Source organism: Sprattus sprattus, assembly GCF_963457725.1.
Source record: "Sprattus sprattus genome assembly, chromosome: 12".
NCBI lineage: Eukaryota > Metazoa > Chordata > Actinopteri > Clupeiformes > Clupeidae > Sprattus > Sprattus sprattus.
This window is the reverse complement of record NC_137910.1, coordinates 6924865-6952537: the sequence shown is the minus strand read 5'-3', so window position 1 is coordinate 6952537 and position 27673 is coordinate 6924865. Positions and strand designations below refer to the sequence as shown.

Sequence of the window (27673 nt, the reverse complement as noted above, 5' to 3'; positions counted from 1 at the left end):
GTATGTAGTCATGCATTTATGTAGTAGCTCATGTGCAGTATGTATCCTATGCAACAGTACATCTAAGTACTGCCTATTTAAAATAACCCATCTCTCTATGCTATCTGTCTGTCTTCATGTACCCTGTGAGTATTATTAGTTGTATATCAACTTTGCAACTCTTTTGCAACAACTGTTTATGTTATGACTCGGAATGATCACCTGTGTTTGTTAGCAGATTGTTGTTTGAAAGTGAAAGTAAGTTACTTTGGCCATTGACCTAAAATGTCCTTGTCCTCACGTCCGTTGACCTATAGAAGTGATATATGACCTTTAACTTTTGAGAGCACCTATTACATTAAGAACAGCGTTGCTAAAAGCAACGGGGTTCATTCATGTCTTTGAGGTGTTTTATACTAGTGGGAGTCCCAGCCATGCAAATAGGTGAACAGTGACACCTAGGGTCTACAAACGTCGTTACAAGCGACATCCACACATTTTTTTATCTCAGCATCACAGGCCCTGCTCCCAACATGGTATTTTTATTGATTTATTTTAGTTTTTTTATGTCGCGAGAATAAGCCACAGCGCACGTAAATTACCCAAGCAACTCAAGACTCCTTAGCTGTGGGGCATCATTTCCTGAAACATTTCATGCTGCAGACTCTTCAAGAATATGCAGAACACATGCCTGAAGCTAATTCCATCAGAAAATATGCACATTATGCTCCAAATATCTGCATTCATGATGGCAGACACCCACAGAGCACAACACATTATTGACCATGCATAACCAAGAGATATTTCAGGGGGGGGTGAACAGTGTGAATAATTGAATTCAATAACCTATTTAAATTCAATTTTCAAAGGGGTCTCTTATCTCATATTTTCCAGGGGGGTGTCTTATCTCTTATTGTCTGAAATAGAAAAGACAAAAAACCTTCAACTTAATAAAAAAAGTTTTAATTAATAATATCAAAAAGGCAATACAAAACTCATCCAAACACAGTAAAAGCCTGCATAAAATTAGGCAAGAAATTAAAATAGTAAAAAGCAATAACTGAATTCAGTTTTTATAAATAACATCAAACACTAATGGAAATGTCCTGAAAAGCTAAGCCAATGTTTCAGATTGATGCACATTGATGCCATGCACAGTCAAAGGTGATGGTGTACAGGTACAGACACTGTTTGCCAAACATTTGAGTTCACAACCATGGTACCTTCAGACAGAGAAGCCTATTTATGAAATGAAGTATTGCTCATACATACATAATAAATATTGACATTGCATTTAGGCAAGTGTGGTAGCATGATGAAAATCTGGCTCATTTCACAATTTAGCATTGTAGTGTTATGCTATTATTTATGCTATTTAATAAGATGGGTCTTGCTCACAACAGCAGCTTTAATGCAATTTAAGGCAAGCTTGATTTAAATGAAAAAAAAAAAGGTAGGAACTGTATATAATGCCATACAGTGTAATAGTGGTGCCTGTTTAACCCAATGGGAAAATATGAACATGTGTAAATTTGAAAAAGTATGATGCATTTGCTAAACTGCGTTGCAGTGGAGGAACCCTTGTTGCAAAGGCAATTACATAATAGCAACTTTTGGCGAAGGCTTTGAATGATGTGATTCTGGAATTTATTAGTGGCACAAAGTAATGGGAAATACATTTTGCCAGCCAAGGAAAATTTGAGAGCACCATCCAACAGGGGGAGATAGAGAGCAAGGAAACATGCCTTGCTGGATGAGTTGGGAGAGGGTGAGGCCTAGGTAGGAATCTCTCCGACATACTCATTGGCAAGTACATTCGATTCCATCTCTGGATTGTGACACAACACAGCTCATCATTACTGGACGAAGTGGATGACTGAAGAAAAGCAATGATCTAAAAAGAGAAGGTGAGTGCTAAATGACTGGCGGTGTTGCTTTAAATATGATAGAAATACACTCACACATGGATCTGTTTTTATTTATACACTTAGAGGTACTCTCGGGCTCCCAAAATGAGGAAACCCTGACAAAAATGAGATCTTCCTGAGATTGGAAAGATTTACTGTATTCTTTTTTTTTTTTTCCATCTTTAATGTACAAAGCACCTCGCCCCCAAGAATGGTCTGTCTTGCAACATCAGCATCTGTGAGTGTTACTCAATAGTTTGGTCCTTTGCTGTAAGAATCTCTCCGCATGATGGCACCATAGCACATGGAAGGGTGGCAAACCCCCGGCTGGCCTGGAGCTCCGGGGTAGCCCCTCTTGCCCTCCTCCCCGTTCAAGCCAGGAGGCCCGGGATTACCTGGCTGCCCTGGTTCGCTGACCCCTGCGGGTCCCGTTGGACCTATTCAAAAGAAAAGGGAGAAATGCCAGTGACTTGTATAAACTTTAATACGGACCTGGCATGGGTGAGACCAGCAACCCCCCTAAAGCTGAATCAGCAAAATGCAAAACATGGAACAGAGTTACTCAATATGACTCAATATTTGAGAGTTTACGAGGGGGTTACTAAAAACTCTGAATGCAGTTCAAATCCAGTCCATTAGCTAACAGATACTCAAAAAACAGAAATGGGAGTAAATCACGTGTTAGCTTGAGGCCTGTGAGCATATGATATTCAGATTGAACCCAGTGTTCTTGTGGCTATGTTGCTGTTAGTGTGTTAGTGTGTGTGTGCGTCTGTGTGTGTGTGTCTGTGTGAGTGTGTATGAATGTAGAGTCAAATAGTGTTAAGAGAGAGCCGGAACAGATCTATACTATACCTGGAAGTCCTGGTATGCCTCTTTGTCCAACCTCTGATCTACCTGGACTCCCCTTTTCACCCCTTTCACCGAGCTCCCCTGAAAACCCCCAAAACAAATGACTTTGTCAGATACCATTGTTGTAAAATTGTCTTCCTTCAATGGCATTTGCAGCCTGACTTTTATTGCAGTTTTTTTTCGAAAGGTCGGGAAGACTATTTGTTCTCAAGGACCTAAACAGAGAAAGCCCATGAAGGCCCTCGGCATAAACAACAGACATGCCATGTCATTTGTGTTGTTTATGTGAAGTCTAAACAGCCAAGGTAATCATTTTACGGCAACAATAATTCTGAATGGATCTGGAATCTTGCAGCATATGCCAATCCACACTATTAAACCATTGGTTACAATGACAGGAGCTACAGTTTTTTCTTTCCCTTTTTCTTGAGCTTGGACTGGATAGTGGATTCCCTAAGAAGTGCTATAAAATGTGCTCACAGACGGACACAGCCCTGTGTGTTATCATCGTTCATCACCTTTCAAGCCAGGAACGCCAGGCCGCCCAGGCAAACCACGGTGGCCCTGCATGCCGTTGGCTCCGGGCATGCCAGGGAAACCCCGTCCGCCCTGGGGTCCGACAGGGCCGGCTGGGCCTGGGCTCCCAGTCTGAGTGTAACAGTGGTCACAGCTCCTTTGCTGGTTGCTCCCCATATAGGACGAGATCTCGGCTAGAATGAAACGCAGGGGCAGGATTCAGTTGTTTCTTCTTTTTTGTCTGTCAGCTTGAAAGGCCTTTGCTGTTAGAGCTACCTCTCTGAAGCAAGTTCACACACACACAACAAGGCCAAATCAAAGGTTTCAAAAACTTGATTGTGATTCACCAAAACATCTTTTGGCTTCAAAACATCTTTTACAATGCTGTCTAGCTTAACCCATTATGTAATATTTCAGTGAGTTTCTTTCCCAGTCTTGTAGTCTCTGTGCCAACCTCTCTGCATGTTAGTGTGCTCGTGTGTGTGTGTGTGTGTGTGTGTGTGTGTGTGTGTGTGTGTGTTTTTGTTCTCAGTACATTACGATGGCTATAAGGGCAGTATACGCTCTCAGGATAAAAATTCACAGCCACAGCAGTCTGTGTTATGAGGGGCAAAAAACGGCCTTAAAGTCAGGACATGGTCTTCCTGTCAATCATGGCAGTGCCATGGCAACATGCAAAGAGAGGTATTTTTGAAGAAAACACTAAAGAGAAGGGGGTGTTTCAAAACGGCTAACTTTCACCATACTGGATGTTACTGCACTTCTATTCATTTATTTGACTGCTCAAATGAGCATGAGTAGTGTTTCAAAAAGTACTTGGAAGTGAAGTGAATATCTAATTATCAATACCTTCAAAGTGCAACATCTAAACATTGTATTAAATCACATGCCGGCATTAAAAAAAAAGATGTCTACTTACTTCGAAGGATTTCTCTACATATTTGTTGAATATATTGTTCAGACATCTCTCTTCCCTGCAACATGAAAAAACATGAATACACATGAATGTTTATCTGAAATTGCCAAGGTTTGCCTCTAGACCGGGGGTCTCAAACTCAGGCCTGCGGGCCAATTTCGCCCCCCCCCCCAAGCGATTTAATCCGGCCCGCGAAGATCCATTGATTAAAATAAAAGTAGAAAAGTTCCATTGATTTTAATGAGCCACCCCAACGTTTACCGTAAAAATCTGGCCCCCCAATGACCAGACCTAACGCTCATCAGCCCCCGGGTAATTTGAGTTTGAGACCCCTGCTCTAGACTGTGCATGATAGGCAGGTAGAGTAAAGAGTAAACACACACAGGTCTTCCTTCTGGTCCGGGTTGTCCTGGTAAACCAGAGTCTCCGTTCTGTCCCATCTGCCCAGGCGGACCCCTCAGGCCCGGCTGACCCGGAAGTCCCAGGTGGCCCATTTGTCCTCTCAGACCAGGTTCTCCTCTTGTCCCTTTCTGACATGCACACAAGCACAGCATCAGGACCGGACCCCATCACTTACATGTGTTACATGCACACAAGCACAGCATCAGGACCGGACCCCATCACTTACATGTGTTACATGCACACAAGCACAGCATCAGGACCGGACCCCATCACTGGCCTTTGAAGGGCTGGGGCACTTACATGTGTGTTCACTAAGTTCTATTGTGGCAAGCATTTTTAACATTACATTAACCTTTACCATATTTTACCATATTGTTATCACATACACAGTTTTAAATCAATACGTAGCATGTATGAGTGCAATTAGCTAGCTAAACAGAGCATGTATGGAAGATCTTATGCTGGGGCTTTACAGTGAACTGTGAGCTAACCAGCTCTGGGACATTAGCAGAGTGAGTGACAGGCTAACCTCTCCTTTTTGTCCTGATAGGCCAACACCACCCTGTAAATGAAAAAGAGAGCACTCGTTAACAAACAAAAAATCCAATATTACAAAGATAATTAAGGCTACTTTGAGTTTCCTACGAAACTAAAACTAAAGATACCTCAAATAGTTAGTAAGCAATGAAACGTACTTGGATTCCAGGAACACCTTGATCTCCCTTTTCACCTAGCAAACCCTGTGTTGTGTTACAAAGGAATAAAGAGAGGAGCTGCATCATTTGGAAGATCAATATACAACAAAGAACAAACTAGTCACCAAAAACTAAAATAAAGCCCAAACAGTATCTTCAAAGAGATGTCATAATTGCAATGCAGGGTGCACGTTTTACCCTCACTGTTCAGCCATCTTGACCACAGAAGTGAAGCCATGTGGCATTTGGTGGAAATCATTCAGCCACTGTATTTAGGTGGTCTGATTTTTTGATCCATACCATGTAGCCAAGAAATATTTTTTTGTGATATTGTCATTTTATTTCACAATCCACTTCTCCCTCTGGAAATCCAGTTTGTGGCCACCCATTTTCCATGAGGAATGAGTGAAGGATTACAGCGACCACTTGAAGGGTTGCAGTAAAACCTTGACTCTGATTATGCTTGGACAAAGTCTCTGCACAAAGAAGGAGCCGTTCACGTTTTCCAAAGCAGATCGCAGTGTGCTCGGATGTGTGGCTTTGGAAATGTACAATATTTTCAACAATCTTAAACCTGACTCCATCCAGTTGGTCATATTGGATTTAACACGGCAAAGCACGAGGTCAAAATGTTTGCAAAGTCTAGCATTCCACTGGTATGTGTGAAGGGAAAACAGAGCGCTGTATCAAGTGAAAGTTAGTATCAGAATCACGAATGTGATTTATGCGTTCACTGCATCTGGCAGGCATTCAGATACAAACATATTATGTGGGTTGGAAGAAGAGAAGGTAAAGGGAAACTGGCATGTTTAATGACGTTTGAGTAAAGGGATGTGAGCCATCTCTGTGATGTCTTTTGGCTCCTGCAGGGGTCCGTGCACAGACCTAATGTTTTGGCTGTTTTAGCCAAATGAAAAATGACTTGTTATGGTGGAATGCTGCAAACCCAAACTTTAAAAGTTGTACGTTCGAATAGATCACAGGAGTCAGTCCGTGGAATGGTAAAATAGCTGGAGTTTGGAACGCAACTGGACTAAATCTAGCACCTAGACGGACAGATATAAACAAAAAAAGAAGAAATACCTCTTGACCTCGTTCCCCTGAATCACCTCGTTGTCCCTGGCAAAGGAGACCCGAGAAAGAAAGAGAGAGAGAGAGAGAGACAAGTCAATAGAATTTCAGGCCAATGTCAAGGGATGTTCCTATATCTAAAATCATAGGATAAGGTGCTGAAAGAATATCAAGGTCATCAGTTCCATTACCCAGGAATCAAACATAGTAATACAATGTATACCTGTGCTAAAGTTGTTTTGGATAAAAGCATTATGCTACATGGATAAAGATGTAATCACCTTCACTGCAACAGAGTGAATGCACATGACCCAATCCACATGAGATGGGCATCTTCTTCTTAATAGTTTATCGTCTTTCACCAATGTTTTACCCAATGCTCCCTACCTAGATCTGTTCTTATCTGATAAATGAACTAGGTTGCTTAGATCTACAGAAATGACATGCTGGGGACAGAGAGTTGAGAGTGCATGACAAAGCAAAGGAAAGTGAAAATAGGAGAACCAGTGTCAGTTCTGATCTGGGTGGGAAGTTCAAATGTGATGAAGGTGACTCAATATATGGTTGAATCCCCCAAAAAATGGATACAAAAGGTGTTCTGGTGGATTTTGGTACTAGTTGACTAAACAACATAGAAAAGATTTAGTTCATTTTCAAGATGGTGTCCAGGAACTTAAAATGGCTATATCTTAATTACTATTTACCTTAGAAAGGTGATTTTGAGGTTAAGTAATAGGCTTTAGTGACCAAAGAGTCTGTTGCAATAAGTACAATTACAGCCACTGAATAATGTAACTAATAAAATAATCCAGTAAACCAGATTAACCAGTCCATGGTCCAATTTTAAACATATAGTTAAACATTACTCATCATCTTCTGTCTCCTCTAGGAGAAGTAGTAGTACATGGTAGTCATATCTTCAACAAAAGCAGCACAGCAGTTACAGCGAATGACCTTCAAGAGATTGTCTGGAGAAGAGTTCATTCTTGACCTAACTGGGGCGAACTGATTATCCTGCCGGATTCACCCCCAGTTCATGGCTTCTATACCCTCTCCTTTCCCCATGCAGATCATGGTCTGAAAGTGTACTCTGCGACAGTGAGGTTCAGCAGCAGATTCAGTTGGGGGCAGATGTTCTGACGAAGCAGAGACGGCACTAAAGCAGAGACGGTTGGCTACACATGATTGCTCGTGTGCAAAGGTGTGCAAATAACAAAAAGTAATTGATGTTCGAAACTGGCATCATCAGTTTAACTTTAATTATATTGTGAATGTTTGCGTACACGTCCACCGCCTCTCTTAGGATGGTGCAAACAGAATACTGCTCAGCATCTGCCACTTGCACACGGGGTATTTGCCAATTCAGTGATGGTAAAGTTAAGCTCCACCGCCTGCTTGTTTTCTATTGCAATTTACATTTAGTCATTTAGCAGAGGCTTTTATCCAAAGCGACTTACAATGTATACATTTCACATTTCCACTGATGGCAATTGCACATCGGGAGCAATTAGGGGTTCAGTGTCTTGCTCAAGGACGGTTCGACAGGGAATTGAACTAGCAACCTTCTGATTACTAAGCGACTTCTCTACCTCCTGTACCACTGTCATTTTATCCATTCTGACAGTCTTTCAATTTACTTTAAAGTTAAGTTATAACACTTCACTTCCACTCATTTTGCTTCAAGTTCAATACTTCCTTCAATATGCTATTAATCAAAACAGTCAGCCAACTATGTGCCACTACGCCGTGTGCGTATTGGCCGTACAGGTACTCTGGTACTCGTACCATTTAGTAATTTTAGTCATTTAGCAGACACTTTTATCCAAAGCGACTTACAAGGATGTATACTCATTTTTACATTTACACTGATGGCACACTGCACATCAGGAGCAATTAGGGGTTCAGTGTCTTGCTCAAAGAGACGCTTCGACAGGGGATCGAACTAGCAACCTCCTGTAACACTCCTGTACCACTACCTCCTGTACCACTGTCGTACCACTGGTACTCTGTTTCTGGTGGAAGCTAGTTCATGCTTATCAGCCTTTTGGAAAACATTTTTTGGCTTTAAAGAGTGCACGAGTGAAAAGACTGAGCTCATAACTCATAACCTCTTGCGAGCTTGCCAGTTTTGGAGACTACCAGGAATCTTTGAAATAGAAGTGCAGAATCAATGGTTTGATCATGAGCAATTCTGACAGCTGACATTTCTCCAGGGCTTTAGACTTTATCCTTGTTACTGAAGGATAATGTAAATGTGGCATGATTTTGCATCCAACAGACTTATATTTGTGCGTGTTCCCACCTGAGCCACAACACCATTGACAATGTTCCTTAATGAAGGGTCTGGTGAGAAAGGTGAGCATCTGACCAGTTTTGAATTGTTCTTCTCCAAATCAGCAAGTAACTCAGCATTCTAGGGAATCACACTGAACTTAATTAAATAATCAATTGGTTCTATTGGGTTCCTAAAACATAAGGTTAAACACAAAAAACACCGTTCTAGGTTGAATAATACTTCAGGTATAGCCATTAACAGCTCCCTGCTGCCATCCTGGATGCCATCTTAAAAAATTACCCCTTTTCTGGAAGTGAGATTTTACTTGATTTTTAGTATATTATTAAGCATACCTAGCGGTATCAAAATCAATTGAAAAACCTTTTCTATCAATTATTTTAGGGTAAGGTGATTATATTTAGTAAACTGACCCGTCTAATACATCTTTTGGATTGTACCATGTAAATGGACTGGATTTCTATAGTGCTTTTCCACTCAAAGCGCTTCACAGATGAGGCTTGTATCTAGGTTGCCAACCAGCACATATGGAGTGGTTGGGGGTTCAGTGTCTTGCTCAAGGACACTTTGGCACTTGGTAAGAAGGAGTTGGGATCGAACTAGCATCCTTCCAATGGCTAAACGACTCCCGCTGAACCACAATCGCCCCCAAAAGGGCTTTTATTCTTTCTCCACGTACAGTGAGCCAAACCTGTCTCAAATTAGGCCTTGCAGGGTCGAACGCAAGGAAATATGAAATTAGACTGCATAATCTCAATCAAGCCAACTTTGTGATACTGGTTTTAAATAATGTATGAACCGATAATATTATGATCACATATTACTGGCCCCTGAAGGAAAAAAACAAAACAAGAATTAGTCAGTGCTGGATGTTCTCTGTGTCCCTGTGCTGCCATGTAGACTATGATAGGACTGTAGGCTAGAGATCTGACAAAATGACACCGTGGTCGTTGCTCTTGGAAGTCACAGTTGAACTGACACAAAGCAAATACAGGAAAATCCATCAGATTACACAACTCTTCAACGATCATGCGTGAAAAAACAAACATCTAACTTTCAATTCACAACTGCCATTTTCATAGAACCCCTTCAGGGCACGATGACAGATTCCCTGCCAACTATTCCCACTCACTAATCAGATGCCATCCGCTGAAGTTACACAATCCAGCATAGGGGTTGTTTATCCAAATGAACTAAGGTGAAAATGACAGTAAGTGAATTATTTTTATGTCGGCTATGTAGAAAAGAGGCACATGAACAACATTACACCCAATTTCCACTATAAATCAGAGGCTGTTAGGGGAAGGAGAGAGGGGTGCACTGCATGTGCCAGGCCATCAAGTCATGTGGACCAACTGCCAAAAGGGTGTTAAAGTCAGTCTGATGTTTTTACAGTATCAACACTGATATGATGTTGGCACTGCTTAGCTTGCTTAAGATGACCAAACATGCCGCCTTGGTTGGTGTGCCTGCTTTAAAATCTGTGACCTGGCAACCAGAGGGCAAAACATGGGCAGTCCAGATTTCACAGACAGGCTAACTGCGTACAAACTGTAAGATTTGCTGCGGTGAGCATAACCCAGCGTGGCCAGATGGAAGAATATCTTCATTGGATAGTAATTTGGGCCATTTACAAGCCGGAGTATCAGGTTTGTTTTACAGCTCTGTTTTCTGCAACAGCTGTAGTCTCACGTGTAAGCCCTGCTGTCCACTTATTCTTACAGCACCTCGCTGCACAGCTTTCACTGAGTCAGAGTGGCTGAATTCCTCTGTAGCAAAGCTAGACAACAGCAACCGTTACGTGATGGACCAAAACACTTTTGTGCTTTTCTTATAACAGCCTCCATTACAGTGAAATATGGTTGGTTGGGGTATCTTTTATTTATGTGGCGATATAACATAATAACAAAATGTCAAGTTGTTTGAGCTCACCTAACCCCTAACAATCAAACGGACATCAATTAGTCATTTTATTGCCTTCAGTTAATGTGTGTATTATAGGCTACTGGCGATTTGTTTATTCCATTTCGTGAATAGCTTGCTTGTTTGCCACTATATAAATTATAGATTTTTGTTGGAGTTAATAGAGGTACTTTGGAAAAACAGTGACCATAAATTTAATGTTGGCACAAATTAGTTTTTGAAAATGTTGTCAGTGATTTTCCTCACTCATTAGAGAACAAAAACCAAACGTATTTCCCCCTAAAGGCACAATAACGTCAACCTCTGAATACAGAAAATACAGTGAATGTATATTTCAGCAGTATGGGAAACAAAACCATGACCTTGATGTTGTTTGCACCTTGCTTTACCAGTAGAGCATATTCTAACAGCATGTAAGAATACTTCCTTTGTAAGTGTTTATGAGGGTGCCGTGCTTGAATACCTTTAGTCCCTTCAGCCCTGGCATCCCAGGGTGTCCTGGTTGACCTGCTGTTCCAGGGTTTCCTGGTTTACCCTTGACACAGTCCAGACCATTCAGAAAACCATCACAACCATCCACACAAAAACAGGGGTCAGTTAGCCAGTGCTATGTCCGCTATGGGTCATATTTACAAAGGGTGTTTGGCCTGCGTTTTCTGGTCAACGTCTAGAGCCTTAAACACAGCTCGTACACGCTCAGTCAAATAGCCATGGTGAGTGCCATTTACGAATGACGATCATCCCCTGTTTTGCTGTCCACTTCTAAGCGCATGATAATCAAGTGTTCAAAATGAATCAATTTTTAATGTTTAAGGCCTAGTGCGAAGTCGCTGACATTTCTGAAAAGAAAAGGAATGAAAATTTCACCTATGAAATTTTATAAATGTAAAATTTGAAATGTTATTAATTTTATAGTTTTATAATATAACATTTCATGTTTTTTTTTTTTATTGAATTAATTATATAAGGTTCAGAATGATATATTCTTTTGAAATCTTTTGAAAATTGTATCTTTAAACCCGTTGAGTGGATTGCTTCTATCTGCTGCGACAATGTTGTTCTATCGTCTCTTGAGCAAACCTGAGTATTTATATTATATCCAGTTTGCCAACTGCATTAGACACCTGTTAAACCCCCACGGATGTCTAAACCTTTTCTTTGTCATGTTATCATTTAAATGCCTCTTGGGTAATCTCTCTTTAAAGATTGGTGATTCATTTTGAACACCTGATCGCAAGTTAGACTTGTCTAAGAGAAAAACACCCTTCGTAAATGTGCCCTCCGTAGCAGAGATACAACCAAAAACAAACCAGAGGCTTGTAAGTATAAATGTAATTTAATATAAGATAATATAATATAAGATTGAATCTGAGGTTACCTCCTGCCCAGGAAATCCTGATAGACCTGTCTCTCCAGCCTCCCCTTTGCCTCCCTACATTCAAGCAAAAGAATGAAAGATTAATAACAGGGAATGACCTAACAATATAAAGTTATTAATAGAATAACTGTCATGTTGGCGCATCACTTTGTGCCCCTTTTCTTTTACATGAAGTCCCGATAGGCATGACTCACTGGTAGTTCTCAAGACATGCAATACAGTACAAACATTTAATGTATAACATTTAAAGCTGCTTACATCATAAAGTAGGGGAGATCTGGAGCTTATTTACTGAGCTCTTCTTTTTTCCCTTTTCAATGAATAGGGTCCTTAAATCGCAGCTTGAATCAAAGCCAAAGAGAAGTAAAAAATCTCACGAAACATGTCTGTGTTCTACTGATTCACTTCTACACCATTAACCAATGCACACTGGCACTCTTTAGGGTTTGCTAATGAAAATCAATGGGGGGAGACAGACAGTCGAGACCAAAGCAGACTGCTTTTGATTTCCCCCCGAAATTCCACTGACGAATGCAATACTTGGGCTTGGGCGTCCAATTCGTCTGACTTTGCTGGGCTTGAAGCCGCTAAAAACAATATATTTGACTAGAGTGCCAAATCCATAATCACAGCACATGCTAACTAATGAGTAGAATACAAGCAGAGCACTGTACAGGGTTGTTGTAAAAACCTAAGACCTACAGCAAAACAAAAAAAACTCCTTACTAAACATTTTACATTTTTAAAGACAGAAAACTTGCTTTGTAACCTTAGGTCCAAGTTGTCCAGCTTCACCAGGAATCCCAGGTAATCCTATTTCCCCCTTAAACACAAAGAAATGTTCTGATATATTGTTGTAACAAACATTAAAGAAATCAACCGTTAAATTCTAATGGTAATACAATAGCAATACTAATGATAATGTATGCGTGATGTCCTACCTGATTCACATCTAGCTGTCTAATGTAATTTGATTAGAATGGCACAATGCCTTGATTTATTACAAAACCATATAGCAAGACACAAACTCATATTTTCTTCATGGTCCTGATTCCAAAAAAGAGGGTCTGTAACTCACAGAACTTCCTGGAGAACCTTTATTTCCTTTTTGCCCTGCTAGTCCAGCTTCACCCTAAAGAGAAAATAATACCATGACACAAGACAAAGTAGACTACCTGCATACACCTGCACAAATATCTTCAAATGAAATGCCAAGGCCAACGTTCACCTCATGTCTTTGGATGCACAGTTATCAAAACACAAATTAAATCACCTAAGTTCATATAAACTTAAACTGTCAAAATAGGCCCAATAATTTCACAGATATGATGTGCAATAAACAGAAACAATACTTGAATGTTTTACAATATTTCAAAATTGGACTTTATTACAGCCTTGTCATGGGTCAATGTTACCCCTCAGGTGTTCAGTGTATATTTTCAACATAATAATAAAGTCAGCTCACCTTCTCCCCCCGTAGCCCTCCACGGCCAGGTAAGCCAGGCATGCCCTAGAAACATTCAGATCAAATCTGTGCAATCACATACATTATCTGGTGATGTGATATAGAGGTTCTAGTTTGTGGCTGTGCATTATGAAATCTCTTCAACAGTACCCCCCTTCCTGCATAAAGGTGATCTCATTGACTTCAGTGCATACCATAAGAGGTCCACTGTTGGATAGTTAGAATAGTTACTGTAATGAAAGCCTATTTTATTATACAGACTGAACAGTAGTAGCATTGTCATCTTCTTTCCTCTCAACTCTAACTTAATCAAATGAAAAAGAAACACACAGCATACTTACACACATTTATACATGTCTTAAACATCCCATATAGTATTGCGGTGTTTTATGATGAAGGACTGACATTGTAATAACGCATGCCTATCCTTCATCGCTGCTTGTTAGCGGGGATCCTAATTTGAGGGAACCACTATGTTGCAAACCTCCCCTGGCCTTTTGAGCTTTCCTGTCTCCTGGTTTGTTTAGCCGTGTGGTTAGCAAAGGCCTCATCAGACGGGAGAGGACAAAGGGGCTGGGAGAAAGAGAGAGGGGCCCGCTCTCTGTTCCCTAATGAAGCTAACATGCTTCAGGTCTGGGATCGCTGGTTTTGTTTTCCTCTGGAAGTCTGGATTAATCACATATGAAACGTCTCCCTCCAGAGCACCGCAAGACTTTATCAGCCAGGACGTCTAATAGCTTTAGCAGCATGCTATCTTTAGCAGCATGCCATTCAAGACAAAACAGCGAATGTCACCCTTAATATATAGACCAGTGCTACCTGGGATATCAGTGGGTCAACAGGATTACAGAGTGTCAGAGGACATGGCTGTTAGGGTGCCCCGGAAAGGGAAGTTGTAACTATCCACGACGTCGTTTGAATAACAAAAAAACGTTTGAATAAGTTGTGCATCATGCACGCTTATAACTTAATTCAGACAAGCTGTTTTGAAAGATGCATTGTGTAACCCTTTTGGGTAGGCACAGTGATAGCCACTGTGAAACAGCATTAGAGACTGTGTTAAATTTACGACGGAAAGATACGGCTCGTCCTTTGAAAGTTAAGGTTAACTGCAGATTATTGTACATTTGCCAGGGTTAGTCATTTCATCGTATTTAAGTAGTCCCACGACAATGTATGTTTCCTCTTTGTGATAAGATGAATGAGCATGTGCATTATCTGTTGAAAGCATTTCCTTCACTTCAAAGCCTCCCTAAAGATACATATTCCCTTCGGAAATTCTGGTTCTATTTGTGGTATCTAAAACAATGCAATTATTTGCCAGCAATGATGCAGCACAGCACATACGCATTTAAACGCTCTATATGTGAGAAATAAACTGTAAATGATGCATGCTTATACATGGATCGCAACAACTCATCGCACTAACTATGACATTTATTCGTACAGCTTTTGTTTTGGTGTCATTACTCTTGTAAAGTGGAAAATTGTTGTCTTGTTCATTTACTTTCATATTGTAATTAAGCAATGATAACTCAGCAACTTTCACTTTTGATTTAAAAAAGCATTTCCCCCTGTAGTATAACAAGAACACCTCTATATGGGGAGTATGCAGTATGTCATTTCCCCTAGTGTTTATATCACTGGTGATTACTTACAATTGTTATGACATCTCGATAGCATCCGATTTAGGATGTCTTTACCATGATGCGAGCTGTCATAACACTTACCAGTAATCGTAACAAAGCACTTTATGTCATTACAGCTAGTGACAGCATACGGCATCTGCTATGACATATTCGAGACATGATTATATCAACCCGGACAGTTAGTTCAGCTAAAGTCTTACTGTTATTCTATCATCATCTGTTTCAAGAGCCACTGCCTAACCTTGTTGCACCCTTAGTGTGGACGAGATGGACAACTGTAATCACAGTGATAAGCTTTTATCTCTCAGCTTTGTTGGTCCAACACACTGTTTTTCAGCACCAGACTCATAACTTGATGTGCTCCCATCTGGTAAGTGGCGTCTGCGGTGCCTCATTTAGCACGGACAGCTGAGTTGGATTTGTGGCGACTGCTGATGCCATGACATTCCCCACCTGTTTACACAAAGCCGTAATCTCGCAGGGGCAGTTCATGCTAGTTTGCAGTCTTGGTGGATAAATACAGTGAATAAGGGGCCTGCTTGTGTGTGTGTGTGTGTGTGTGTGTGTGTGTGTGTGTGTGTGTGTGTGTGTGTCAGAGAGAGGAGATATTTGCACCATAAAATTGAATGGTGGGAAAAGTGGGAATCAGAAGCTCGGGAGTATGTGCATCTATAGTGTTTATTTGTAACCAATGGAACTGCGAGAGAATAGTTTGTGGCAGTGTGTAGCTAAGTATAGACCAGCAAACAAACGGCAAATTTACAACACCAATGCGCAAAAAACAATGCAGTAAATTCTATGCAATTCTATGCGGTAGGGGGGAATTTGAAAACGTGCAAAAACATTTTGTTGGAAAATGAATGTCCACCTTGCTTTGGGAATACAGTGATGACTTTTTCAGGTAGCCATGATTTACTGTTACACTGCTCCTCATTTAAGCCTTAATTTATATATCTGAGACACGGCGGGTGGAAAGTCTGCTTGGGCGGCCACTTCCAAGCCTGGGCCGTATTCGATTTCACACGGTTACATCACCTGTTCCTCTGCTCTCTTGCCAAAAACATTCACATCATCGCGATAGCCTCAGTGCTGGCACTGCCCTTGTTTTAAAACGTGATGCCAATCTTCAAATACCAACCCCAAACTTCATTGTTTCCTCTTTGTAGTAGCAATTGTTTGACAGACTCTTGGAGCAGGGAACCCCTGGACCACAGCCCCTCTTAAGGTTTTTTTGCCAGGCTGTCTGTTTTTGCCACTTAGCTACTTAGTCTGGGACTGGGGTCTCCTCAGTTCTCCTGGCAAAGGCCTTCCTCCTCAAGGTTTATTTCCTTGATCAGAGAACAGTTGCACTACAGACCCTCAAAGGACTCCCCCTGTTTGAGCCTCCTGTGCATCTCAGTACATGCAGCCACCTCAACAACAGTAACCACTCTGATGGCGCTTTCAAAGAAAACACACATCTCAGCCCACCACCCCCCCCTCCAGACAGAAGGATTAAATGCTCGTATAAATGAGCAAACTGACGGGCCTATCATTTCTCTCAGGAGAAAACGATACATTTTTTCAGAGTGTCTCCGTGTCTTTGAGCCCTGCTATGGGAATATGTAACACATACGGGTATCTCTTATGGAAAAGTGATACAGTTTCTCTGGTGCCTTGCTTGGGAGGTATAATTTCATTATTATTATAATTTCAAGTCACTTTAGTGTAAATACATTATTTCTTATTTAAATAGGAATATGGGTTAAGATAGTTATTATTTAAAACATCCCTCAGGACTTTATATGAAGCTAAATGGTAAATCCTTTTATTTGTCAAGTAAATAAACACTTAACAATTTTAACATATCCAAGAAAGCTACCTTGAAATAGCCCATCAGTAAGTTTTCCATGACAAGCGGAGGCAGATGTTTGGTTGGGATTTCCTCTTTTGGGATTCATAAAGGAAGATGGAAACATGTTGCAAAATAATTGCCATGAACATTTGGAAGACATTCAGTATTCCCCTCTTCATTTTTTTTCTGAATGAGAGAATTAAAAGTGATGGAGATAAACCTGATTACAAGCCAGCAAAACTAGACATGTATCTCTAAGGAGAACACCACAAAAAGCTTAATAACATCTGCCAACACACAACAACAACAAATATTACATTTTTGAGTAACCACAACCTCAACCGTAGTCATCATGCCCTAGAATGAAGCCAGCACCAAACCATTATGCACTATCGCCTGAAACATTTGTAACCAATAACCATGTATCAAACCTCTGTCCTAACCAGAACCCCAAAGCCGTTTAAACCCCAAAGTCCTATTAGACAATGCCACAGAACAAGTTGCCCTTGATACTGCAAGAGCTAACCTCAATATGCCCTGGGTCTACATCCTGTACCTCCACCATAACTCAATCTGAAACCTTTGAAAGGGGAATCTGAAACTCATTCAGACCTGCGAATGTAAATCAAATTCAAAACATGTGAAGGATATGCAACTAGTGCTCTTTCATTGATGTTGCAAAACAACACCACAACTCCCGCTGATTTATTTGGTATGCTCTTCTGCACGACACAGACCAGATCAAACGCTCGCAAGAGATTTATTCACCTGTGGCCAGTCTCTGATCTCTGAGCATGGCTGATGGTACCTGATGTATGATGAAGTGTTGGGTTTAGTGTGGCCTTAGCCATGGGTGCACTGGCCGATCCAATTGACAGATGTGGGGGGGGGTTTGCTTGATTGCAAAGGAGATGGTGGCCAACGGATAGAAAAAAAGGTCAGTAAATTGGGGATGGAAAAGGTGGGAAATAGAATTGGAGGCCAAAAGAAGATAAAAAGGTCAATGATATGAGTATGTTCTGGTACCAAGGCAGTGATAGCTCACATGGTGAGTTCCTTATCGCAGGAAGCTGCAATATAATAACGGGACTTGACCAAGTGTCATGGACTGGTCCGAAGACACTAGGTCAAGTCCCGTTATTATATCTTGTTCCGTGCTTAAGGAACCGAGGTTACGTAAGTAACCGAGACGTTTCACTGAATCAGCATCAGAGACCACCTCCACTCACCAGACTATGGCTAGACTGCCCGTGCTCTAACTGCTTAGCTTCTAATTGTGCTTGACTGTCTGAGTCCATCAGCAAAACCCTTAATGCAGACAGAGAGAGTTGGTCCAGTACTTTTCTCTCTTATTTAGTTTTTTTCTGCCGGTTGCTCCAAAATCATGATGTTGAGACATTACGTAACCTGGTCCACTGCCCTCTAATATAACTGCGAGGAGAGTGTGGAGTCAAACGATCATATGAGAGGAAATGTTTTGGACAGAGATTAGCGCAGCTAAGCAACCTGCAGCTAAGTTGATTAATCTAATGCTGAAGATAAACATTACCTCAGAGGCAAACTTCTCACTATTTGATCATAGTATAGTATAATATAGTATGGTATAGTATTACTATTCCTGCTGCTTTTGAAAAGTAAGTATGCAAAGCTGCACTTACTGGATGTCCTCCCCTTCCATCTGTACCAGGCATACCAGGTGCACCTGCTTCTCCCTGTGTGAAGTAAAGCAATCACATTCAAGAGTCACATTTAAGAGACATTTAAATGTGTAGTAATGGAGATATCTGTTTCAAGTTATGGAAAAGCAAGTACTATGAAGCTGCTATGCAAGATTATTGTTAAGATTTCTTTCAAGACTAGCACCAAATTACTATAGTAGTCCTGATATGTAGGAATGTACTATAAAGGGGAGCTATGAGGCAAGACATGACCTACAGTACACGGCAGGATTTCTAAAATTGGCAAGGATTTGGATGGTTTACTCATGAATAACTGGATGAAAAGACCCCAAACACAGATATAAAAGGAATTCTGTGAATCAACCTATAAAGTACAATGTAGTCATAATATAGTTCCATGACTGCCGGGAAGGAATTCTGGCAGGCTATCAAGGAGTCAACCGCTAGCTTCAGTTCAAGTGCAGTCCACCTTTGGAGGGCTTGAGTAGTGAGTTTTACACCAAACAGCACTTTACCTGGCTTGTAGTGTTATTGTAATTTAGTTTAAATCAAACCTAGTTCTTACAAACCTTTGGCCCAGGCCTTCCATGGAATCCATCTTTACCATTTCTGCCTGGTTTGCCCTGTAAAATAAACAATGGGAACATTAGCCAGGCTAAGGTCTAAGGGCTGAAGGAGTAGCAACTTCAAAAGTGTATATAACTAATGATTGCGTGGTTCGAGTAGCTGTAGCCATGTAGCCTAAACATTTTTCAGCTCTTAAAATGATGTTAGCGCAAGCTAAGTCTGTAAACCCAGAGACAAGTGAGGGTGGACGCAGGATACAGACTTGGATACAGGACAGGGTAGCTTACTGTTTGTTGTGTTTTTCTGTGTAAGTGCCAGCTATAATATAATGGCAGAGTTATTGAACTAGTAGGAACTCTAGAGCTTGCATACATACTGGCTCTCCAGGAAGTCCTGCAGGCCCAAGTTCTCCTTTGCTTCCCTTTTCACCCTAAAGAAAGGTTTAAAGAATGAAGAATACCCGTGAACACTTTCAAGATTCCCCCCCAAAAAATTGTGAATTCAGTCTGTGCTGGTATCATGACAATATAAAGATCATACCAACTGGCCATCTTTGCCAGGTAGTCCATGAAGACCTGAGGCACCAACAGAACCCTGGAACAGTTACAGAAGAGGAAAACACAGAAGGTATCATGAGTGTAACTGGAAACAAACCATCGAAAATAGTTACAAACTTAAGCAAGTACATCTTGACATGCTATATTCAGAGGCTATACCTTCAAATTGTAACCAACACTTAGGTAAGTTTAGGTCAGCTTTGCTTAGCTTATCTTAGCTATGGGTACCCAACAGGTGAAGCACAGGGTTTACACAAATAGACTGATTTTATGCAAGTCATCATGTGAGCCAATGATGAGGGATACTACCTTCACTCAGCCTTTAGATCATTGCTGAAAGCTAGCTCTACAGAAGCAAAAAGATAAAACTGCTTAGCACTTGAGGCTGAAGCTTGATAGCATGACGTTGCGCCTGGACATTTCTAATCTTTGAGATCACATGGAGATTTAGCAAGTTGTGTAATTGCTTTGTTAGAGGGGCAAGATGTTAGGAGTCAAACTCAGTAGTTTTGATTGGTTAACAGAGCATCAAGCCATTGGCTTTGTATCAACAGACCAGGAAATGAGCACAGTACAGCAGCTATTACGTCCATTTGAAGGCTGAAAGGGCTGCCAAAAGGAACAAACTCATTAAATCAAACATCTAAACCACCATTAATATTCTGGATATGTTGCACCTTATTGCTGAGGCTAAATTAAAAATAATAAGGGTTCCAAGTCTAGGCCGATTTGCCTCAAATGGCCTCAGCCATCTGGAATTTAACATCAGGGAGGGAGATATGCCTTTGAAATAACTAGGCTGTTCTTCATTCCTAATAACTGGTGCTTCTCAGACTTTACCTTTAAGTCTTGAATTTTGATCCCATACATTTATTGTGGTTTTTATTATAAAATCTGGGGAGCTGCAGGTGTGAAATGAAATGAGATTGAGGTTGTTTTATACCCCAAGGCATTTTTTTTCTTTCATAAATACAGAGTCAGTGAATGTTTTAACTTTAAAACATCATTCATCATGTATTTCCACTGACCGATACCCTTCCTGGATTTAATACACTGTATAATTTAAGGTTTTATGTTTTCAGTACTCTTTTTGCCATTGGTTTTACTTCCATAAACATAACTTCAATGTTGCATTTTTCACAAGGGATTATCTCTTTATTTTCTCAGGTCTTAATTTGACCACAAGAATGTACCATAATAACGGGTACAACCTGCCAAGGAGTTCGCCCTCCAGAGAAACATAATTTTTATCACGCTCCTAAAACATAATTTGTTCTCTCTGCGCATGTAGAGGATGTTTCAACTATAGATTAGTTTGAAAAACATCCTGTCGTGTTTCTACAGTGCTTATGTAACTAGGGGGGGGGGGGGGGGGGGGGGTACTTAGACTCATGAACATCCCTACTATCTCTTCCTTGTTTACCTTGGCAGCACATGTTGACAGAAATCTTCCTCCAAACCAGGTCACAGCCTCAGAGTAACAGCGTGTTTCTCCTTCTTAAAAACTCAAGCTAGAAACTCTAAAACTGACAGCCATGTTTCCTAGTGTTTATGGACGACTCCTGAGTGAGGCCTACAACATTTTAGCCTTAGTTTATCTTAGTCAAATGTATGCTGTCTGTCTCAAACATCACACAAATACAATGCAAAGAAGACCTTTAAGAGAACCTAAACTGAATGCAACTATGGGTATATGTTTACACAAGACTTTCCATACCTTTTCACCTGATGGGCCAGGTGATCCAGACAATCCAGGAACTCCCCTCTCCCCCTACACAGACAGCAAGAGTAAACTACTAATCTCTGACACTTAAAGGTGCAAAATGTAGTTTATGCAGTCAGAAAAACACTTTTCCACATCAAGCTTGGTGACATAATGATGGTATTCTGAGAAAACAATGGAAATGGGCCAGAAAATGTAAACAAATGCAATAAAAGGCTCATAAGAAAAACAAGATGGATGCAATGCACCACCATGTTGTCTTTCAATCATGCCTTTACATTTACATCATGGCTGTAAGCCTCAAAGCACTTTTGTGTTTTTATTACGAAAAACATTAAACAATAAATCTGTGAAAGTGCATATGAAAAGAAAAAAAAACAACATTGTACCATATTCCCAGGATTTCCTTTATCACCCTTGTACCCATCAACTCCACGAGGCCCCTGAAAAAAAAAAGATTACTGACATCACCTCAAGTCAAAAGGATACTGCACTGCCTAACAATGTATAAGGTAAATACATCACTGTGATCTACAGACACAAGTATGCACAGTATGTACAAATTACAACCCATATATATTTACATATATACTGGCAAGTTGTTCATCAATTAAGCAATAAGCCCCAAGAGGCCGTGCTTTGCGCTGATTTTAGAACAGGTAAGGGAGTTGTTAGGCACGACGCGAAGCAATAGTTTAATGATAAACCGTCATTCTTCCGCCACTAAAAATTATAGTTCCTAAATAAATCGTTGCCACGCAACCCTTGAAGCAACGCAACAGCCAGATGGAACACTGGGTATTAAATGCGCTATGAATGCCTTGCCATTCGCTGCGCAGTAATATGGAATGTAATCAGGTCAAATTGTAAGGTAATGCTGGATTTTACAACGGCTTTTAGCCAATCACAATCAAGGATTTGAACAATCAGGTTTAGAATCAAATGTACAGCATGTTCAATGTGGTAATAATATAGCACTCAAAATCTATTCTGCGACAGATTATGTTTTACCTGTAGGCCTGGAGGACCTTGTACACCAGGACTTCCTCTAGAGCCAGGGACCCCCTAGAGTAATGATGAGAGGTTGTAATGAGTCACTTTAGGAGATTTTATCACAGGTTAACGTACGATCAGAGTTAATTTGTACAACATACAGGGTGGCTACAATTACTGATCATTGCAAATCTAGAAACAGAGACTAGCAACAATCAATGAAGAGCTGTACCCCCAGGATGATGAGCTATTCGATCAAGCATCTTGATTCCCCCCCAACACTTTTTTGGAACAACATGGAAATGAATAGCGATGAGGTAGTATTTTCCATGGCTTTCAAAATTAATTTATATATCGTACTTTAATTTTCATGAGCTGTGTAGACTTCAGGGCCAAGCGCTGTATAGTTCATCATTTAGGTTGTCAAGAGGACATATGAAACAAATTAATCTATTAGCCTTTATACTTCTGCCTCAGCAGCAGCAAACGCTGGGAAAAAACTACGCATAGGCCTTGATAAGATAATAATAATAAGTTATTAGAGTACACACTTGTGGTCCATTATCCATCAGTTTCTTTTTCTTCAAACATAAATGAGGACGTTCATTTAAATAACCTTATACATGCTCCACCAGAGAGTATTCATTTGCTGGGGGGGAGAGGGATACTTTTAGTGGCCTCCGTTAAAACATGCACATGTCTGTCCATCCGCGTGTGCTCTGAGCATAACCCTGTTGGATTTGACCCAAAAGTAACATCTGTTCTCCCTTCTGGGGGAGGACGACATTATTGCCATTGTTGACGAGGAATAAAATCGAAGTAGTGAATTCCCCCTCCATTGAAGAACATTCTTGCCTACGTTTTTTTTTTGGATGACATTTTGTCAACCTAAAATTTACGAGTGTTTGATGAAAGACTACTTTTCATATAGCAGTGAGTGCACAGAGGCCACAAGCAAGCAGAACAGAATTATCCTTTGTATTCACACAGACAGTCTTAGAGTGACTTGACCTTCTGTATAACAGTCAAAGGCAAAAAAGAGTAGGCCATCTTCCAATACAGCACATAATGAACCCTATTTCAAATTGTTAGAAGTGGAAAAAACAATAAAAAGAGACCAGAGCCAAATGTCATGTGGCCAAGCAGTTGAACAGTGGCTCCCACTGTCGAACAGCAGTTAAACCCTCACGTACAAGAAACACTAACAAACAAACCACAGCTCTCTTTTCATGTGTAGTTGTTTATGGCAGAGGGAAATTCTGAAAGACCTCGAATGAAAGTTACTCATGAAGAAACAAACAGGCCGACCTAACATATGGCTCCAGGTGTGTTCTCATTTCACCTATTCAATTCCAATCCCCATACTACTTCTTCATACACGTACACACGCGCACACACACGCACACACACACACACACACACACACACACACACACACACACACACACACATTGCATGTAGTTTTGGTAAGCCTTGACTCGTGCTAAAGAAAACTTGAAGGATAGCCAAAAGGCTAACCTACAAATGCCCACAAAAATCCATTTACAACCCCTCACTGATTTATCTTGTTTCATTCCCCGGAGTGAAATGTAAAGACCATGCAATCCTCTATCACTCCACGAGAGATTTATCTGGTACAGCTGCTACTTACAATGGGCACCTCTCAGGAGCCTATTTAACTCCAAAAGGCACACATACATAACTAGTAGGGATAGGCTCGCTCTACTTCAAAAAAAATAAAATGCGTTTTCGGGTGCGAGTAAAAGAACTATAAGTAGAATTAACACACTGACGATGGCTTAAGGCCGAAACGCATTTGTGCAAAATAAACTGCTCTTAATATTAATGAGGAAAGCTTGAGAGTGCGGTTTTATTCTACTCAATATATACATAACTACAAGGAAAGCCGTCTCAATGCCCCCCTTAAATTACTACTTTGTTCATTTTACTGTATTTAGTCATATAGTATTACGAATAATCCAGTATGGATGTATGGATTTAAATACCAGTTGATTGAGTAGACAACACACTTACAGCAGGGCCCCTTTGCACTTTCCTTTCTCCACTGTACGCAAGAAGTGACACAGTTTTTGCTTTGACTTTCATCACACAATGGTAGATTAAGTGTGTGTATTTTCAAATGTATCCGTATCATTTGACGCTATATGAGTTCTGTTTTTTGTATTTGTGAGTGCACTACGCAGAATGGTCGTTGCAAAAAAGGAGATTTCAAATCATCATCAAGTTATCATCAGTGCAATGCATTTTCCTTTGTTTTTGACACTGACATTTAGTAGGAAAATCACTTGCATCATTTAGCGCTGATTCACTTAGTGTTGACTAGCCATGAAACACTAAGCAGATCTTGATTGAGTCTCATGACTGTAATTAACTCAGGCCTAATTAATCAAAGGTGGATTTCCCATAAACAAGAGCTTAATTTGTGGAATTCTGGGGATGAAGAGACTTGCAGTTGTTGTATTCAGGGCACTCTTCATCTAACACCCAGCTTGACTAACGCATGTAAATCACACATGAAAATGAACACCCAAATTCTTAGACCTTATTCAGCTGAGTATGGTCATTCACTTTCAAAAGTAAACAAATGAGTAAAATGCAGGCTTACAACTATCTGATATGCATGTGCACAGCCATTTCATTGTGGTATGCATTTTCCTGGAATAGTCAGTTGCCACATGTCCTTCAGTGTTGCTTCTGTGTGTGTAAGGAGACTGGTGTGGGACTGCTGTGTGTTTGTTGTCAGAATACCGTGTTTTATGCCTCCCTTTCATGTCCATTATTGGCATGTGTGAATGTTAGCTTTGCTGTCTGTGCTATGTGCCATTTAATGCCTTAGTATCGCCCACCTTCTGTTAGCGTTATGTGTCAGTGTGATGTAAGGTCAGCCTTTCGTCCTCCTTGTTCTATGTGTGTTCAAGTGGCCAATAAAGTGGCACTCCTGGGGTCGTGCGGCGGCATATGGGACACAGCAGCTGCCTGTTAAAGCTGAGATCTCTGTCTCTCTGCACATTCTTCCTTGCTAGCTCGCTACAATATGCTAATAGGCGCGTGCTAATATGCTGATACCAAGTAGGCTGACAGTTGAGTATGCTAATGCAGAGTATAAGGATTGCTAATATACGTCATGAAACGCATAGAATTGTGGGTACGTTTGGCCAGGTCGCTGCTTGCTGCTTGAAAACAATTGAAGTCCAAGCAGCAAGTAGCGAACTGGTCTAGTACGTATTGAACATACAGTAGCTGTAAGCTGTCAGTTAGCGGCTTCAAGCACTTCAAAATCACACCAAATGCAGCGAGATAAATTAAACATTGTCGGGCCATACAGACTTAAATTAAATAAAGACGCAAAGACAAGGTATATCGAAAAACTCAAAGGAGTCAAAGGAGTTGATCCCTATGAGCACAGCGACTGGTCCGGGGACATCAACCTGTTGCCCAATTTCCAGCATCCATATATCTATGAGTGTAGCCTACATGTCTATGCTCGCGCCGACTTGTTTGTGCCGCGGATTCCCAAAATGCGTTGCGTTCATGACGTCACATTAGCAATCTCTATAGTGAGTCATGTGTGTCATGTCAGTTGTTTGAGGTTTGTATATTAAACTACTCAGTACTCACAGGCTTACCATCAGCACCAGCAAGACCAGGTCTGCCAGGGCTCCCAGTCTGCCCTGCTTCCCCCTACAAAGACAAAAAAGGAAGTGTTCAAGTTTGTTGTTGTTGTTAGCAACAAGCCATAGTCATACTTAATAGACACAGCCGTGACAGGTCTATGCCAGTTGTACACAGAAATATAAGCCCTTTTTCTACATGGTTATGTTGGCGTTGATGTTTCCCCCCCCTCAAAGACAGCATCATAGCTACCACATAAGGTCTTTAGAGGATATAAATCATGCAATTTATATTTTATGACATGTATGTTTTCAATTTCAGTAGACAGCTATTTGTGTTAAATGCCTCTTACAATCATCGCCTGCTGAAAAACAGCATGTGTTCCCATGCGTAGAACTTGACCTTATAAACCTGTATTTATCTGAGAATGGGCTTAGTGTGGGTTTAAATGCAGTGGTGTAAGATTGGTTGCAGGGCACTCTCGCTTTTGTACACTACGCTGACAGGAAACCTGTTCTGACTGTGACCCGCTCCATGCCAGGGCATGCACGGCCTTGTAAAGGGAGTATAGGAAGAATCTAACCTTTATGCCGGGGACACCTGAGGGACCAGGAGGACAGACACACGGCTCCGGGGTGGGATCAAGGTCAATGTCACCAGGTCCATCCGAACACTATCAAGCCAGAGAATTCATAGTCAGAAGAAAAAACATCCCATGGCTATTTTGTTATGTCCTGCTTTTTTATCTATTGAAGTCATCAACCACTTAGCAGCTAGCCTTAGAAACATGAAGCCAAAAAAAATAAAAATGCATTCCTCACTTGCCTGTCATCAGCCTTATTCATAACATTCATCCATTCAGTCAACCATTCCATTGGCAGAATACACAGCCCAGGAGTATGAATAACATTCATCCATTCAGTCAACCATTCCATTGGCAGAATACACAGCCCAGGAGTATGAATGCAGCAAACACACTTTCAGCAAAAAGCTTCTCAGCATATTGGGTGAACTACTAATGAAGCTGATGGGAGCCTTTCATATGGAGTTTGAACCTGAATATGTGTGTTTATTTTGTAGTCAAGCCTCGTTTTTTGTGCATGAGGTAAAGTTCTATAAAACAAAACAGTGACACTGAACACCAAGGATCAGGGGTAATTTCAGTGTTTCCAAAGAACAAATTGTGCACGCAAATTTAATTTTAAGTTGTAATTGGAATAATTTACAAAATAAGAGTCCACTTAAAGTAATTTGGCTGGACTTTTAAACATAGTCCAGGCTAAATTGAAGACAAAAGACTGTATTTTAAAGCTGTGTGATCAGGCCCAATTCTAAAGTGAGTAGTTACTAATTTCTGAGCTCCCTTTACTGTAAGACTCTGAAGTGAAACCCAGTCTTACCTGTGCGGTTGAAAATGCAAAACATGAAAGCGAGCAAAGCCATCTGCCAAAATACATACCTCTCCATCCTGGAAATAAAAAAGGAGTCAAACTGTTACAAAAGCAGCATGGCCTAAGCACATCATCACAGATAAACCAGGTTCTTAAGGGGGGGGAGCCATCTCCGATAGCAACCGCATCAGGGCCAGCTCTTGTCTTGAGTCACCTGCCATGAGGGTCATGAAGCGTTTTCAGACAGACA

At 40.8% G+C, this 27673-nt stretch overlaps 1 protein-coding gene across 1 annotated transcript in view; it reads right to left on the bottom strand.

Moving 5' to 3' along the window:
* Positions 1 to 926: 926 nt before the first annotated feature.
* The window catches only part of col21a1 (collagen, type XXI, alpha 1), a 35930-nt gene continuing 9183 nt past the window's right edge, over positions 927 to 27673 (bottom strand). Inside the window, exons 8-29 of the mRNA XM_080849390.1 lie at positions 26616 to 26705; positions 26039 to 26101; positions 22418 to 22471; positions 21796 to 21849; positions 21401 to 21454; positions 19667 to 19720; positions 19503 to 19556; positions 19129 to 19182; positions 18539 to 18592; positions 13398 to 13442; positions 13011 to 13064; positions 12702 to 12755; positions 11933 to 11986; positions 11018 to 11089; positions 6351 to 6386; positions 5268 to 5312; positions 5102 to 5134; positions 4554 to 4700; positions 4174 to 4228; positions 3257 to 3448; positions 2742 to 2819; positions 927 to 2323 (exon numbers count right to left, since the gene is read on the bottom strand). Of these exons, the coding sequence (XP_080705516.1) occupies positions 2136 to 2323; positions 2742 to 2819; positions 3257 to 3448; positions 4174 to 4228; positions 4554 to 4700; positions 5102 to 5134; positions 5268 to 5312; positions 6351 to 6386; positions 11018 to 11089; positions 11933 to 11986; positions 12702 to 12755; positions 13011 to 13064; positions 13398 to 13442; positions 18539 to 18592; positions 19129 to 19182; positions 19503 to 19556; positions 19667 to 19720; positions 21401 to 21454; positions 21796 to 21849; positions 22418 to 22471; positions 26039 to 26101; positions 26616 to 26705 (1584 nt within the window). The 3' untranslated portion in view covers positions 927 to 2135. The remainder of the gene's footprint in view (positions 2324 to 2741; positions 2820 to 3256; positions 3449 to 4173; positions 4229 to 4553; positions 4701 to 5101; positions 5135 to 5267; positions 5313 to 6350; positions 6387 to 11017; positions 11090 to 11932; positions 11987 to 12701; positions 12756 to 13010; positions 13065 to 13397; positions 13443 to 18538; positions 18593 to 19128; positions 19183 to 19502; positions 19557 to 19666; positions 19721 to 21400; positions 21455 to 21795; positions 21850 to 22417; positions 22472 to 26038; positions 26102 to 26615; positions 26706 to 27673) is intronic.